General features: G+C 38.3%; 3 protein-coding genes across 3 annotated transcripts in view; 2 read left to right on the top strand and 1 right to left on the bottom strand.

The window, feature by feature from the left end:
• Positions 1-521: 521 nt before the first annotated feature.
• Positions 522-3969, top strand: fosl1a (FOS like 1, AP-1 transcription factor subunit a). Its single transcript, XM_060885289.1, has 4 exons — positions 522-867; positions 1275-1538; positions 2428-2535; positions 2652-3969. Exons 1-4 carry the CDS (start codon positions 739-741, stop codon positions 3231-3233), a joined length of 1083 nt encoding a protein of 360 aa, XP_060741272.1. The 5' UTR covers positions 522-738; the 3' UTR covers positions 3234-3969.
• A 1706-nt stretch (positions 3970-5675) lies between these two features.
• ccdc85b (coiled-coil domain containing 85B) lies at positions 5676-8396 on the bottom strand. Its single transcript, XM_060885290.1, has one exon. The coding sequence runs from the start codon at positions 7103-7105 to the stop codon at positions 6503-6505; it is 603 nt and encodes a 200-aa protein (XP_060741273.1). The 5' UTR covers positions 7106-8396; the 3' UTR covers positions 5676-6502.
• A 3941-nt stretch (positions 8397-12337) lies between these two features.
• fibpa (fibroblast growth factor (acidic) intracellular binding protein a) overlaps positions 12338-15606 on the top strand; it is a 5192-nt gene continuing 1923 nt past the window's right edge. The window contains exons 1-10 of the mRNA XM_060885632.1: positions 12338-12639; positions 12732-12843; positions 13148-13346; positions 13440-13566; positions 13646-13746; positions 14171-14304; positions 14464-14572; positions 14685-14748; positions 14905-14991; positions 15107-15204. Of these exons, the coding sequence (XP_060741615.1) occupies positions 12759-12843; positions 13148-13346; positions 13440-13566; positions 13646-13746; positions 14171-14304; positions 14464-14572; positions 14685-14748; positions 14905-14991; positions 15107-15204 (1004 nt within the window). The 5' untranslated portion in view covers positions 12338-12639; positions 12732-12758. The remainder of the gene's footprint in view (positions 12640-12731; positions 12844-13147; positions 13347-13439; positions 13567-13645; positions 13747-14170; positions 14305-14463; positions 14573-14684; positions 14749-14904; positions 14992-15106; positions 15205-15606) is intronic.

Below are 15606 nucleotides of genomic sequence, written 5' to 3'. Positions count from 1 at the left end.
TCCTGTTTTTCAGATATCCTGAAACCTTCTACTTTCTGTTTAACTGTTCCAACATTCCCGTCCCTTCCTCCTTTAGTTCACCCAGAACAACGCACTCAGGTTTTCCAGTGATACACTGTAAAGTACAATGTACAGGATATTATTATAAGTGTATTGGATATTAAAACTTACTACATTATCAAAATTACAATAACTTTAATACAAATGTTTTTAATTAAACACATAAATACGTTTCTGTTAGTGACAAGAAGTGAGAATCCCTTTAAAAAAGTGTAGAAAAAAAAAATATAAAATGGGATTCCCGGAAAAATGCTTAATATGGGCATATACGTCATGTTACACGTGATCGTTTGTCAGCCACTTTATAGACCGCACCATTTCTCGTAAAGTAGGAGGGGCGTGTACAATACAATATCTAGTAATGCGTGTATAATCGCTAAACATTTTTTATCCTCGTTGAGCTGAATATCACGAAACTTGATATATATGTCTCCCTAGCCATATTTTCTTTTGAATCGGTAGTTTGAATAGTACGAATATAAACTCGTTTTTGAGCACACCCCTGAGAAGTCATACGTGGATCTTACGGTTTTCCAGCAACTAGGCAGGCGTAAATAGTTTTGAATTCTCGTACTACAGCAGACTATAAGTTAGGCTGCGCAGGCGAGACTTGTCACGGACTAACACGCTTTTCCTATTTGGTTTGTTTTCTTGGGATTTTTAAAGTAAACGGCATACATGTATCGCAACTACGGAAACTTTGGGCGAGGAACGGATCAGAATTTCCCTGACAACAGTTCTGGACCTGGGGCGAGTTCTGCCAGCGGCACACAAGCTACCGGCACCGGCACGACTCAGCATCCAGAGGTGAGTCCATCACAGCGCTGATTTATTTTACATGTCTCTTCTAAATCATAGCATAATGTGGTGTTATAACACATGCAGGATAAAACGCTCATAAGTCAAAGTATAACCACAAGAATGAGTACTTATTCGAAATAACTTATCATAGCAGTATGAGGGTTTTTTGAACTGGACTCTTAAGAAACAACATGGGTTCCAGAATCTATATTTCTTTCCACATACACTTTCACCATAATCATCATCATCTTCATACAACTACTACTACTACTACTACTATTACTGATTAATTAAATAAATAAAATAATAATCCTTTTGGTGCATTTTATTAGTTCTGTTACACATCTTAATATGGACAAACCCCATGGTTTTTGCTTTAATGGCAAACGTTTCATCTGTCCTTCAATCCATAGCCAAAGTACTCAATAGCAGGATCCAGTCAGTTTGTCCCCACTCTAAATGCCATAACTTCAAACCAAGACCTACAGTGGCTGGTGCAGCCCTCTGTTTTTCCAATGGCAGGCCCATCAAAGCAACCTCCTCGTCACCCTTACCCCCTGCCGCCAACACTGGCATCTGTGAACCCTCAGCCCAGTCAGTCACATGTTCTTCGACCAGCGATCATCAGGCCTGTAACAGCCTCAGGAAGCTCTACCAGACGCAGAAATGATGATCATGTAAGTTCTGTTAATGTCACAATTTTGAGTTAATATTAGAGTAGTTAACCAGAAAAGACATGAATCTATTTTTTGCTAATGCTCTAAAAGAGTTACATGGCACTCTGTTCTTAAGTGACTACAATCCTTTCCTCCTGTACTTTCTGTAGAAGTTGCTGGCAAAAACTTCTAAGGGATTTAGAAACAGACGATGTGTAATATCCTGTAGTGACTCTGAAGGGTGTGCATATGAGCTTGCTGTACACTGATCCACAAAAGGTGTGGAAAAGTCTTGGCATATTCATATGGCCTTCCTTGAGAGTGTGTGTACTTTGCATTTATGGTTTAATTCAGTTTACAGTGTTTTTGCCATGAATATGGACATTGGTTCCACATCCATGTTGATGTACAGCAATAAAATCCATCCTTGATTAACCTGTTGTATTAAAGAAGGCATGGTTTTGTCTGATTCATACCCTCAAGAGTCTTGGGGTGTGAGACAAGTGAAATAATGAGACAGGAAATCATGTGACTCATTGGAGCAAAATCATATGACTCACACCTGAGTCACTGAGGGGTCTAGGTGAGTCATCAAAATATGGGGCAGGAAGAAAGGGCACATAAAACTGAACAAGAAAGTGAATTTAAATATACAAGAGTGAATGTTGAAATGGGCATGAAAATGATGACTGCAAGGATGCTGATGTAAATTAGTGGTAATTTAAAAACACCCTCTACTGGTGGTACCCATGAAATGGATGTGACCCTATCCACTAGATGGCAGTATTACAGTGTGAAAGTAATTTCTTTTGTAATATACATCAGCTACTTTTATGAAGAACTAAATCAGGTTTAGGTTAGATATTTATACTTTTATATATTTGCCTCATTATTGTTGTTTTGTCCTTAGTTATCAATGGAAGAAATGGAAAGGCGCAGAATTAGAAGGGAACGAAACAAACTGGCTGCTGCTAAGTGTAGGACCCGTCGGCGTGAACTGACAGACTCACTTCAGAATGTAAGTTGCTTTGCATTTCCACTTAGATTCTTTTTTTTAATCTAAATTGGCTCTTGAGTGAGGAGTTTTTTCACTAATATTTGAACAAATTTTACTATGAAAATCCTTTGTTGCAGGAGACTGACCAGTTGGAAGACAAAAAGGCCTGCCTGCAGAAAGAGATTGCTGAGCTACAGAAGCAAAAAGAGAAACTTGAACTGGTTCTTGAGGCCCACCGACCCATCTGCAAAGTCCAGGACTCTGATTCAGACTCTGAGTCTAATCCTGTTCTTCCTACCCTGTGCGGAATTAAAATTGAGCCAGTAGATTCTGAAATTCCTGGACCCTCTCAAAAACGCAAAATTCCCAGCAAACAAGAGAAGCCAAAGCCAAAAATCATCATTCCACCTCCATCTTCAACCTCTTCTTTCAGTATGAATCCAGAGTCAGATTCCCTGCACACTCCGGTCCTCATTTCCACGCCGTCTCTGACTCCGTTCACTTCTAGCCTGATCTTCACATATCCTACTGCCTCTCTGGACACAAGTACTCCTACTTCGTCACAAACACTGAGCCTGTCGTCCTCCTATACTAGTCAGTATGGTACATCCCAACCTTCCCAGATCCCAGAGCCGTGTGGTGTTGCCCATCGTCGTAGCAGTAGCAGCGGGGACCAGTCAGATCAATCCCTCAACTCCCCTACCATCCTGACCATGTAATCTGTTTTACCTCATGAGAAACAAGTGCTCTGAAAGTTCACAGATGTGTAGAATACTAGGTCAGACAAACCTGTATGTTTAGCACTGTGTCTTCTTATACACAAGGTCTGTTAAAACCTTGAACAGCTAAAGTTTCCTGGCCTCCTAAAGTGGTTCCCCTCAGAAGTCCCTCTGATGGAGAAACACATTGTAGTCAGAATCCAATCCAATAAACCCTCAAATGCAGATTTATTCAGTGTAGCTTTAACGCTCATACTGAGCATTTAAATAAGAACAAATCAGTAATTCTGCAGAGCACAATATAGTGTTTCATATATTCTATTAAAAGTTAAACATTTGTTATGAAAACCATAACTAAGAGCTATGAACTATGATATGAACTACATTGTATACTGAAAAGTATTTACTTACAATTTATACTTTATACAAAACTTTTTTTTATTAGAACTTATCAGGAATTATTAACTGACTACATACTGAAGAATGTGCATGGAAGCCTCACACTGTGTTTGGAAAAACACTACTTCATTATTATTGACAAATTGTATAACTTTATTCTATGCAATCCATGTCTAATGTCTATGTCTAATGTCATTGTTATGTGTTTTTACATGGTACAATGTTTTAAGCTATTTTGTTACATCATGTCCAGTTTGATATATTTGTTAATTTTGATTCATGTGAAGATCTTATATTACAATTGTGAAAGATTTCAGTAAAAATTCAGTTACACTGATTCATTTGAATTGTTCTACTGATAATGAACATTCTTGAAAAAAAAAAAATGCACATAATACATCTTTTCATTAGATGCTAGCAGTGTTTTTCTAAAGTAGCAAAGTTATATTTGGAAAAAGATAAAGTACTTAATATATTGAAAAATCTACAGTATATGCATTATTATGGTGTATTTTTATGTATATTTATTGTTGAGAAAACTATTTGTATTTTTTGTCACTGACAATTACAAGCCTTTGCATTGAAGAACGGTTTTCATACTGTACGACCTGCAAGAGTATAATAAAAAAAACCTCAAAATTTGTTTGCCTTTGTGTAAATTATTTGTAAAGATTTAGTGGTTTTTTAATGAGTACCTTAAAAGCGTTTCTTATTCCAGGGTATTTTTTCGGCTGACATGAAAATGTCTAGTTTCTATAATAATAATAATAATAATAATAATAATAACAACAATAATAATAATAACAATTGAAACGATTGAAAACAGAAACTGAGTACAGCAGTTAGAATTTGCAGAAGGAGGAAAGGAGGAGTCAACATGATTTCCTTCTAGGATGTCCTGATAGCCAGTTGTATTCCCTGACTCACAACTAAACATGTGTTAATGTACAATTATATTTCACAGTAATTGCCTAGCTTTTTCAATGTTTATAACAGTGTACATCTATTGCATTATTTTTTTCTATTATTTTATTAGTGTCCTTAAATGTATTCATTCAATGACAGTGACCACTTTATCCACTTTGTCACTAGGCACAAGGCAGGAGAATTCACCCCGGCTGTAATGCCAATCATATGGCTAACATAAAATTGTATAAATAAAAATCTATTTAACTATGTCTGTATGTATTTTATCTACAGTTCTGCCCTTTGTGTTAAATCTGTGATGCTACCAATAAGTTACCTGAGAAAAGACCTGTCCCTTCAGTGGAAGGATAACCTTTTCTCTTCACAGTTCAACAAATGACCTAGAATTGGAAATAAATAACTATTTGGAAATTATAGAAACAAGAGTTAGAAAGAATGCATGAGAACGACAGTGACAGCAACATTTGACAGCAAACTGACTAAACCTGGTGATCCTGATTTAAACACACAGTCTTCGGTTAGCTCCTGAATCTAAAGAACAGCTCTTACTTAAAGCTTGGTGCACTGAGAGGGAAGAGAGAGAGTGTGCTGAGTGACCCAATGAATGCATACTGGATCTCTGTATACCCGATTGGAGAAAATGGTAAGCCAAAAAATATAAAATGCTTCATACTTCCCTTTTTGTCCTCTACATGTCCAAACAAATTTTAGAAGCAAATCAATGAAACTTTCACTCTGTATGTAAATTGATTGTCTACTTGCTGTGTCTCCCAGCAGACAAGAAACATTATTACACATTCAGGTCTCTCCATCAAGCTCAATCAAGTGTATTTAAAGCTCTCCCATTGACAACAACCATGGCCCAAAGATTACAGCCAAAACAAAGCCACAAAAAAAGATTATGATATAAACAAGAAAAAAGGCATTAAAGTAGAACGGATGTACATCTAAATCAAAATCTATAGATCAAAGTGATTATTATTAAACTAATTATACAATATTACGAATTCACAAACATCATTGTACCCAGTGCAGGTGCCAGTTTGTAAACATAGCATATACTGTAGCTATGTAAAATCCTGTAAAATCAAGAATAAAAACACAAAAATGGTACAGTGAGTATGTAAATAATAAAATTTATCAACGCAAAAATCATCTGATGTCCAGTGTAATAGTCAACTAGATGGTTTAGTGTAACAAATCTTCCTAGAGCAACTTTAGTACATCATAATAGTGAGAAAGTGTACTAATTCTGCATTTTCAGTGCACATTTTATACAGCCAAATAACTGGCAATCCATTTGTTTTAAACCAGAGGTCTTGAGAGCCCCTTAAAAATGATTCAGTGCTGTTGTGCATGACCTCAAAGAGATCACTTTATGGCTCTATGCAGTTTCAAAACATGAATCATTTGGGATTTGTTTCAGCCCTGTTTAGTTCATCATTAAAACATGAGACCCCTTCAAAATACATTTCAGTGCATTAAAAACAGGTGGTAAATTGCCAGTTGATCAGTTACTTCCTATGTACAACCTCTTATATAAGAGATTAGAAGGGAGGAAATTCCCAGTGACTTTGTTCTACTTTCTTTTCAAAAAATTTAATGAACACAAAATGACAAAGCTAAAGTAAAGCTAAAAACTATTGCAATCATGCTTGTTGCCCAAAGCAAAGTAATATCATTCACATTAATAAAGTCTATCTACATTGAGGGGAGTAAAATTAATAAGAGTCTAAAGGGAAAAGCAAAGAAAAGACTAATGTAGCCAATCTATTTGTCTAGCATAAGCAGCTGAGATGTTTGGTGACAACTAAAATCATAAACTTCTTTGCTCCTTTGGGTTGGCCCATATAACTTCATTCAGGCTCTTCTCTGTCATTCTCTGAGAGGAATAAAGGGATAATGGCTATTATCCTCTCTCTTTCTCTGATCAGTCAGCTGAGTCAGTCATCAGGTGAGCACACCAGGTGGAGCTGGTCAGGGCTGCCTACGCTCCCAGTACTAGAGCTTCCATCACCGAGGTCCCGGGCCACCATACATGGCAGGTTGAGCTCAGTTGACCCTCCTGGACTGGAATCACTCCTGCTCACACACTCCTCCTCGAGCACAAGACACAGTTCCTTCAGGTCCAGATTCTCCTTGACCAGACCATCCTGCAGATGCTCCAGATCAGAGAGCTTCTTCAGGTATCCGCCCAGATCATCACGCATCACTTTGGCGGCATGATGACCGAACAGTTGCCATTCTCGTGCTAGCTTCTTTACTTTCAACCTGTCATCGTCAAGGAAGCAGCACAAGTCACGCAACTCCTGGTTCTCTTCCTGCAGCCGCTGGTTGATGGCTTTGAGCTCCCTGATTTCAAGCAGATGTCCCTGAAGTTGCTTGTTCACCTCCTTGATTAGGCGCCCACGCTGAATGAGCGCCGACATCTTCTCTGACTCCTCTCGCCGTAGTCGACTCACCAGCTCTTCTTTTGAGCATGCCAACAAGTCCTCATCAGACACCTTTGCCAAGTCATGGCTTAAAATTTCACCATCACTTCCCATCTCGCCTGAAACTTTTACTTTGGTATCCTGAAAAAAGTAAACCTGCAGATTTGATTGTCCAGATATAAAAAAACAGGTGTGGTCAAGGATCCCAAACAGTGTGTTGCATATTATGGGAAAACACAGGAGTGTTGCTGGGAACTCAAAGCCACTGAGTTGATCTGCTCATATCTAAGAGGCACATGTATCCTAATGTCAGTCAGGATCCTTTAGCGCGGTTCTCTTCAAGCACACCTCGTTTCTAGGCCTTAAAGTAACGCCGTGTTTTTTTTCCTCCACCTCTTGCGATCGCTTGATTACCTTAGTGCACAAAATCACAGTAGAACATCTTCACGTTACACTGATCTTTAGGTAAATATTACCTGAACAATGTCGGGGCAAATTGCCCGTTTTATTTCTTAACAATTCGACGGTTTGGGGATGATAATAACGTCGTTTTGATTGCTGTAAACAACGAGAGGCTAAGACCAGAGAGACGGTGTTACATACTGTGCCGATACGGTCCTGAGTATCGAGATGTAGAAGACGATGTTTTGATTAATTGTGCATCTTCTGTGTGGCCGTTTTCGGGCTCACAATGTCCGCCACTCTGCCCTTTTCTTTGCACCTCGGCTCTTTACCTCGCTCCTGTATTTCTGTCGGGAAAATTTCTGTCGGGAAATTTTGTTTATGCCTTTATGGATGAAGAAAACATCCGCCTGAAGATGCCACCACGAGGCGTTGTAAACATAAAAAACGCATAGAGAAAATAGAGTAGAAAATGTAGGGCAGCTTCGCCGAGCTGGAGCTTGTGATTTACCAGAAATAAAAAAGATATCTGATAATCCGAAGCTTCCGGCAAAAGAGATGATTTGATTATTTCCAGTACAAGTGTATAGTTTGCTCCAGTTAGGCCTGCAGTATGAAAAATTCTAGGTGTTTCTTCTGGGATGAGCTTCCCTTTCTCCATTGGCAAGCATGATTCTGGAGACTGCTGATGTCAACCCGCTCTCTCTCTCTCTCTCTCTCTCTCTCTCTCTCCCTCCCCCTACCCTTCTTCTCCCTTCCTTCCCTTTGCTCTTCCTACCGTAAGAATGTGTATTGTAGGCAACCCCGTGGCACAAATGACATCATAATTCCACGAAATTCTCATCCTCTTCTCAGTGACCTGAATGAGAAATCTTATTGTATGAATTAGAAATGAATGAAAATATGATCATGTGACCATCTGATAACGGAACAGGAAAAAAAACACCACTTGATGTTAGTTCACAATCCCTGTTCGACCCATATGACAGTCACATGATCTTCCTCTCCTCTTTCCTTTCCACATCTTCTATAAGAAGGAACATGGACAGAGCACAAAGAACAGTACATACAGACACAAACACAATGAAGGAAAGAGTTGCAACGCTGCCGGGTACATTAATCCATGGTATGTGACCATATCCTTCCGCCCTCCTTTCCAGCACCATTGTTACCGTGGATCCATAACAATGTGGGGTGTTAACCAGGATGAAAAGGGGGCTGTAGCCAGAGGCCAGAATGGAAACAGGCCAGTGAAATCTGTGGGGTGAGGGGAGCCATGTGCCATCCAACTGACCATTTTCACTCTTGTGCTAATTCTGACTGGCTTGCTGATTGAGAACTGGGAGCTTGAGAAATATTTGTAATTTAAATACATTTTAATTTATAATCATTTGAATTAACGTAGGGGGCACGGTGGCTTAGTGGTTAGCACGTTCGCCTCACACCTCCAGGGTCGGGGTTCGATTCCCGCCTCCACCTTGTGTGTGTGGAGTTGCATGTTCTCCCCGTGCCTCAGGGTTTCCTCGGGGTTTCCTCGGGGTACTCCGGTTTCCTCCCCCGGTCCAAAGACATGCATGGTAGGTTGATTGGCATCTCTGGAAAATTGTCCCTAGTGTGTGAATGAGAGTGTGTGTGTGCCCTGCGATGGGTTGGCACTCCGTCCAGGGTGTATCCTGCCTTGATGCCCAATGACGCCTGAGATAGGCACAGGCTCCCCGTGACCCGAGGTAGTTCGGATAAGCGGTAGAAGATGAATGAATGAATGAATTAAAGCAAAATATTTTATTAGGTGATATTAATAGCTTATATTGATCCAATATTCCAAACACCTCATGAAAAACATGATTTTCCCAAGAAAAAATATATGTCTCCCATGGAATATATGAAATATGCATGTTATTACTGTTAAAATGATTATTATAATAGTTTGGTGTGCCATATTGCAACAATGCATATCGGGGCCCATTAACCAGTTTTATTTCTGGATACTGAAGATTTAGTGTCTATCAAAAGTAACGTCTACATTGTGCAACTATGCTTTAAAATAAAAAAATAAAAACTAGTAGGAAGGGAGTGTTAATAACAAAGTGGTTGTAGAGTTTATGTCGCATTGCTTTTGATTTTAATGCTTGCACTGAAACTTGAGAGACTAGTATTTTAATTTGAATTAGGAGGTGAATCATAAGTGTTTAAATACACCTTGCATTTTGTTTTTAGGGAAGTGGTGGCTCTGGCTCTGGGTCACTGAGAAGAAAGTCGGGGCTTCAAGCCTCAGCACTGCCAAGCTACTGCTGTTGGGCCCTGAGCCTTAACCCTCTGGGGTGCTATATCATAGCTGACCCTGTGCTCTGACCCCAACTTCCGAAGCTGAGATTGGTGAAGAAAATAATTTCATTGTTGCTGTAATTTGTATGTGACAAAATAAAGGCTTCTTTTTTATTATTATTTATTTAATACTCAACTGAATAAGCTATACATAACAGATGTTTACATATAGACACAATAATAACTGAATGAACCAGTTTAAAAGTTTACATTAAAACTGTGTGTTGTTCCCTGGATGATCAACAAATATTTGTATGTTTTGTGATAGATGTTCATAGGTCCCTTGTTTGTCTTGAGCAGTTAAACTGCCCACACCCAAGTTTGTGGATACTGCTGGAATTTGTGAATATCCCACTGAAATGAATATAGTATCTATCTATCTATCTATCTATCTATCTATCTATCTATCTATCTATCTATCTATCTATCTATCTATCTATCTATCTATCTGTCTGTCTGTCTGTCTGTCACTCTTCTTCAGGTAAGTCTTTTAGGTCATGCACATTCTTTGCTTTTCCACCATCTTCATCTGCATATTTGACCTCTTTCCAACAGAGGTTGTATGATAATGAGATCCATCTTTTCCCATTAAGATCAACCGAGAGACTTGTACACAACTATTAAAAAAGGTGTACCCATTCACAGCTGCTCAAGAAATCAACACAGTACATGTTGTCTGAACAGACCAGTATATGGTGCCCAGAACTGCTGAGAATTTGAGGGTTAGATCAACCACAATCAGTTCTAAGCTTGTTGATCCTTCACAATTATGTTTACCAACATATTATTTGGTACCAGCACTAACTTCAGCTGGTCATACAGCCATTACTTGTGACTAGCAGTGATCTCTGATGGGGTATGGATTCTCTGTGCACCCCTTCTGTGAAAAAAACCTTTTTGATATTATCAGGTTAGGGCTTGTGCTATTCTCACTGAAATCTGTCTGTGGTATTTGGGGTTAGTCACAGACCGTGCCTAACTGAGACACACCTCTGCTTTATGCAATCTCTGCCTCTGCACAAATCCCACAGAAATACTGAGAGGATTATAACTATGTACTATGCCTGAGGTCTGATTACCACATGAATAACTCAACACTATGCAGTAGGGTGTACACTCATTAACCATTTGAATTAGTTACTTATTCCACTTGAATGCAATTTGTACTGTCTGTCAGCTACTATCTATCCTGTCCGTTAATGATAATCCTAACAGACCACCAATCCACAGATGATCACGTATTTGGTGGCGAGCCATATTCCTGACAAGATAGTGTGTGTTACATGGGTATCATCTATGGCACAGCTGTAAGCAATACAATTTTCTCTTTATTAGTGTTGATATTAGTGTTTATGAGTGTTAATTATCCTCTAACTCATTTTCAGTGATCAGTTTCAGATTACAGGACAGGTTAGAAGACTAAGCATTGCTGGTTTTTCTGTTACCTTCCTACCAGTGTCAGCCGTATGATAATGCCTTCAGCACTTTAGTGCCACTGCAGTGTTGGGAATTGTCTGCCAAATAAAATTTATTCAGCAGTGACACAAACATGCTGATCTCTTTCTACTGATTATTCAGCTACAGATTTGCAGACAAACTGCATAGAAACAGATGAGCTCCAGTCCATAATTGTACACATATATACCCATTCAATCACAGTAACTGCTTTGTGCTAGTCAGAGTCACAGTGAATCTAGAATCTATCCCAGGAATACTGGAAGCATTTTTTTTTAACGTCACACGACTATATACACACATTATACAACGTCACGCAACTATATACACACATTATACGTCACGCGACTATATACACACATTATACAACGTCACGCGACTATATACACACATTACACAACGCCACACGACTATATACACACATTATACAACGTCACACGACTATATATACACATTATACAACGTCACACGACTATATACACACATTATACGTCACGCGACTATATACACACATTATACAACGTCACGCGACTATATACACACATTACACGTCACACGACTATATACACACATTATACGTCACACGACTATATACACACATTACACAACGTCACACGACTTTATACACACATTATACGTCACACAACTATATACACACATTACACAACGTCACACGACTATATACACACATTATACAACGTCACACGACTATATACACACATTATACGTCACACGACTATATACACACATTATACGTCACACAACTATATACACACATTACACAACGTCACACGACTATATACACACATTATACAACGTCACACGACTATATACACACATTATACAACGTCACACGACTATATACACACATTATACAACGTCACACGACTATATACACACATTATACAACGTCACACGACTATATACACACATTACACAACGTCACACGACTATATACACACATTATACAACGTAAACAGGTTTACGTATTTTCAAACATTAAAAAAATACAAAAAAAACAAAAAATACATAAACTAAAAATATGAGGATTACATGTGGTTGGTAATATGATTGTCACCCCAGCGATTTTTATCTGACTGAAACCATCACAGGAGGCAACAAATCATATTTACCGAAGGCGTGTCCTTTTTCGTTGACCCGGAAGTGTTGTTTACATCTTTCCCATCAGTTAGCTAAGTGCTAAGTGGTTTGTTTTGTTTTTTTGTAAGATGGCCCAATTCGAGCTGCGTTGATGAATTCACTTATACTGTTCGATGGTATATATTGATAGAATTTAATACGCGTTATCAGTGTTCAGACTTATGCTGTTCATCCAACGTTTTCTGGAGCTAGTTAGCAAGCAACTGCGGGCTAATGACAGCTACAGGGTAGTGTTTATAGGACTAGCGAGCTACCGCTACAATTCAGTAACAAACAGAAAACATATAACCAAATCACTTTAGTGGGTGAGTTTGTAGTTCAAAATATAATCAGTAAACTCTCATAACACGATCATTTGTATATATGTTTTAGGAATGTAACGTTTCTTGTATGCTAGATCAATACATAGAGTTTTCAAATCAAGATGTCAGTGGAGCTTGACGTATTTGTGGGAAACACGACCATCATGGACAAGGAGGTGTACCAGTTATGGCTGAATGGATATACAGGTAGATAAATTCACTGGTTAGAGATATTACTGATCATCTGTGTGGTGGTGGTGGTGGGGGGGATTATTTAAGACAGATTATGTTTTGATTACAATCTACAATGTTGAGTCCTTATTACAGCATAAAATAGATCATGAATATTATGGATCCGGAAGAGTTCCTGATACTAGCTCTCTCTATCAGAGTGTGTTGGTAATTTCAGAGGTTGCAAATAGTGTCAATTGATCATTAGTTTATTTCTTGATGATCCATAAATCTAAGTGTTGAGAATTTGCTTTGAGCAGAATGTGTTGTCTCTGTTTAGTGACTGATGCAGTGAAGGTGAGGATAGAAGGAGGTGTGATGGAAGAATGTGAAGCCAGTCCTGACGTCTTACTGAGCGACACCATGGACCAGTTCCGAACATTCCAGATGTGTGAAAGGCTTCTGCATAATCCGGCAAAATTAGCTAACCAGCTTCTCTTCCAGATACCACCAGATCGACAAGCCATGCTGATTGAAAGGTTTGAAGTATTCAGTGTCTAATAGGACAGATCATCTCTTTAATCCTTTCCATGAACAATTCCTGACAGTTCTTGTCTTTGATGATTGAGCAGATATTATGCATTTGATGATTCCTTTGCTCGTGAGGTTCTTGGAAAGAAACTCTCTAAAGGGACAAAAAAAGACCTTGATGATGTTAGTGCAAAAACTGGCATTACGCTGAAAAGCTGCAGGCGACAGGTGGGTAGAACAGTAAAGCAGCTTGTAAATAAAGTTGGATAAGAGTTTGGTGGTACAGGATGCATTGTTTGTCTCATAGTTTGACAACTTTAAGCGAGTGTTCAAAGTGGTGGAAGAACTCAAAGGCCCCCTGGTGGAAAACATAAGGCAGCACTTTCTCCTTCCTGACCAGCTGGCGAGGTGAGAGAGAACTTTTGCAACACAGTTGCTCATGCTCATGGCTGAAAGGATATCTGCCTTTAATTATCTGCTCCTGTGACTCTGACCATTTGCTGCAATTTTATCTTCATTCATGTTTATCAAGGACTGTCTAACTTTAAGTTAAATGTGACTTGTGTACTGCACATATCCTGTGTCAACTCATTGATGGTACAGCTATTACTATTAATATTGCAATAGTAACACTTACATAGTACTACAGTTATGCAATCATATGGGTGTTTTTTTAATAAAAAAAAATCTAAAAAATATTTTTAAAGTTACTTTACATGAAAAGTCTGAGCTATACCGTAACAGGAAAAAACTAGTTATAACAGGCGTTGTTGAAATCTTTCGTTTTCTCTCCCTTATTTTCTCTCGACACTGCTGCCAATGCTTTTTATAGGGATTATGCGGCCATCGTGTTCTTTGCCAATAATCGTTTTGAAACGGGGAAGAAGAAGCTTCAGTATCTCACTTTTCAAGACTTTGCCTTTTGTGCTGGGCAGCTCATCAACAATTGGACAGTTGGAGCTGTCGGTAAGAGAATTCCTTCTTTTTTTTTTTTAAACAATAATCAGCCATTCTAAATACATTTTTGGATTGGATTTCTTTTTTTTAAGCTTCAACCTGTGCTGATTAATTGTTCAGAGCCATAAAACTATTACTGTTGCTGTAACCTTTCTCTTCTGCTCTAAGACAACATGGTGGAGGACATGGATGTGGATCTAGACAAAGAGTTCCTTCAAGACCTCAAAGAACTCAAAATGTTAATCACAGACAAGGATCTTTTGGATCAGCACAAAAGGTATTGGATTGCAACCTGGCATGCAATGGGGACATGGATGAAGATTAATGGAATGAATGTGTAAATGCCAGCATTTTGCATTGTAATGAAGGCAATTTTTTTGTCTCCTTAGTCTAGTATGTGTAGCTCTACGAGGAAAGACTAAAGTCTTCAATGAGATGGAAGCCAGTTTTAAGGTTTGATTCATTTTCTCCTGTACTGCATTGCGTTTCTGTACATGCTTAAATAGTATATCAATGACTTCTTAGGATAACTTTTGTAGTCTTCTGTTATATTTGAAGCATAAAGATGGGTTCTTTATGGGTTTTTATTTGTCAAATATGTCTCTTTAGAACCTCTCCAGAGGCCTTGTGAACATTGCTGCCAAATTAACAAACACAAAAGATGTTCGCGATTTCTTCATTGATCTTGTAGAAAAGGTAATACTTTACTAATATATTATAAAGAATACTAATATATTTAGCAAAAAAGTTTTTGGATTGTAAAGTACTCTTGCTGCTGACTTGAAATCTTGTGGAAATCTTCATTTTACAGTTTATTGAGCCGTGTCGATCGGAAAAATGGACATCTACAGACGTCAACCTCTACCTCACCCACTACACAAACTCGGCACACATACTAGACAGTTTCAAGTAAGTGCAGCATAACATGTGTGAGTGACATTTCTTCTCATGTAAAGGTCTAACAGTTTTCTCAGGTCTTCATTCTGCTAAATAAAGCACTGTGCAAAGTTCATGCGTATGTTTAGAGAAATTGTGTACTGCCTTCCATAATACAAAAAGGTTTGTTATATAAATAAACGAGACAGGAAAAATGGACTGCCTCAATCAACAATATAAACAGAGTTATTAAAAATAAAATTCATATATATATATATATATATATATACATATATATATTGTTTGTTTGTTTTGTAAAGCAGATCATTTTACACACTGGAGGAATAATAAACTACAATGAAAATAGAAAGGGGTTGTTACAAACCTGATTCGAGTAAAGTCCTCATGTGGCTCCAAATTGTTTTTGTGAGCTGG

Source organism: Tachysurus vachellii, chromosome 13, assembly GCF_030014155.1.
Source record: "Tachysurus vachellii isolate PV-2020 chromosome 13, HZAU_Pvac_v1, whole genome shotgun sequence".
NCBI classification, from domain to species: Eukaryota; Metazoa; Chordata; class Actinopteri; order Siluriformes; family Bagridae; genus Tachysurus; species Tachysurus vachellii.
Note: the sequence above shows the minus strand (reverse complement) of the source record. Positions and strands in the feature narration are given on the sequence as shown.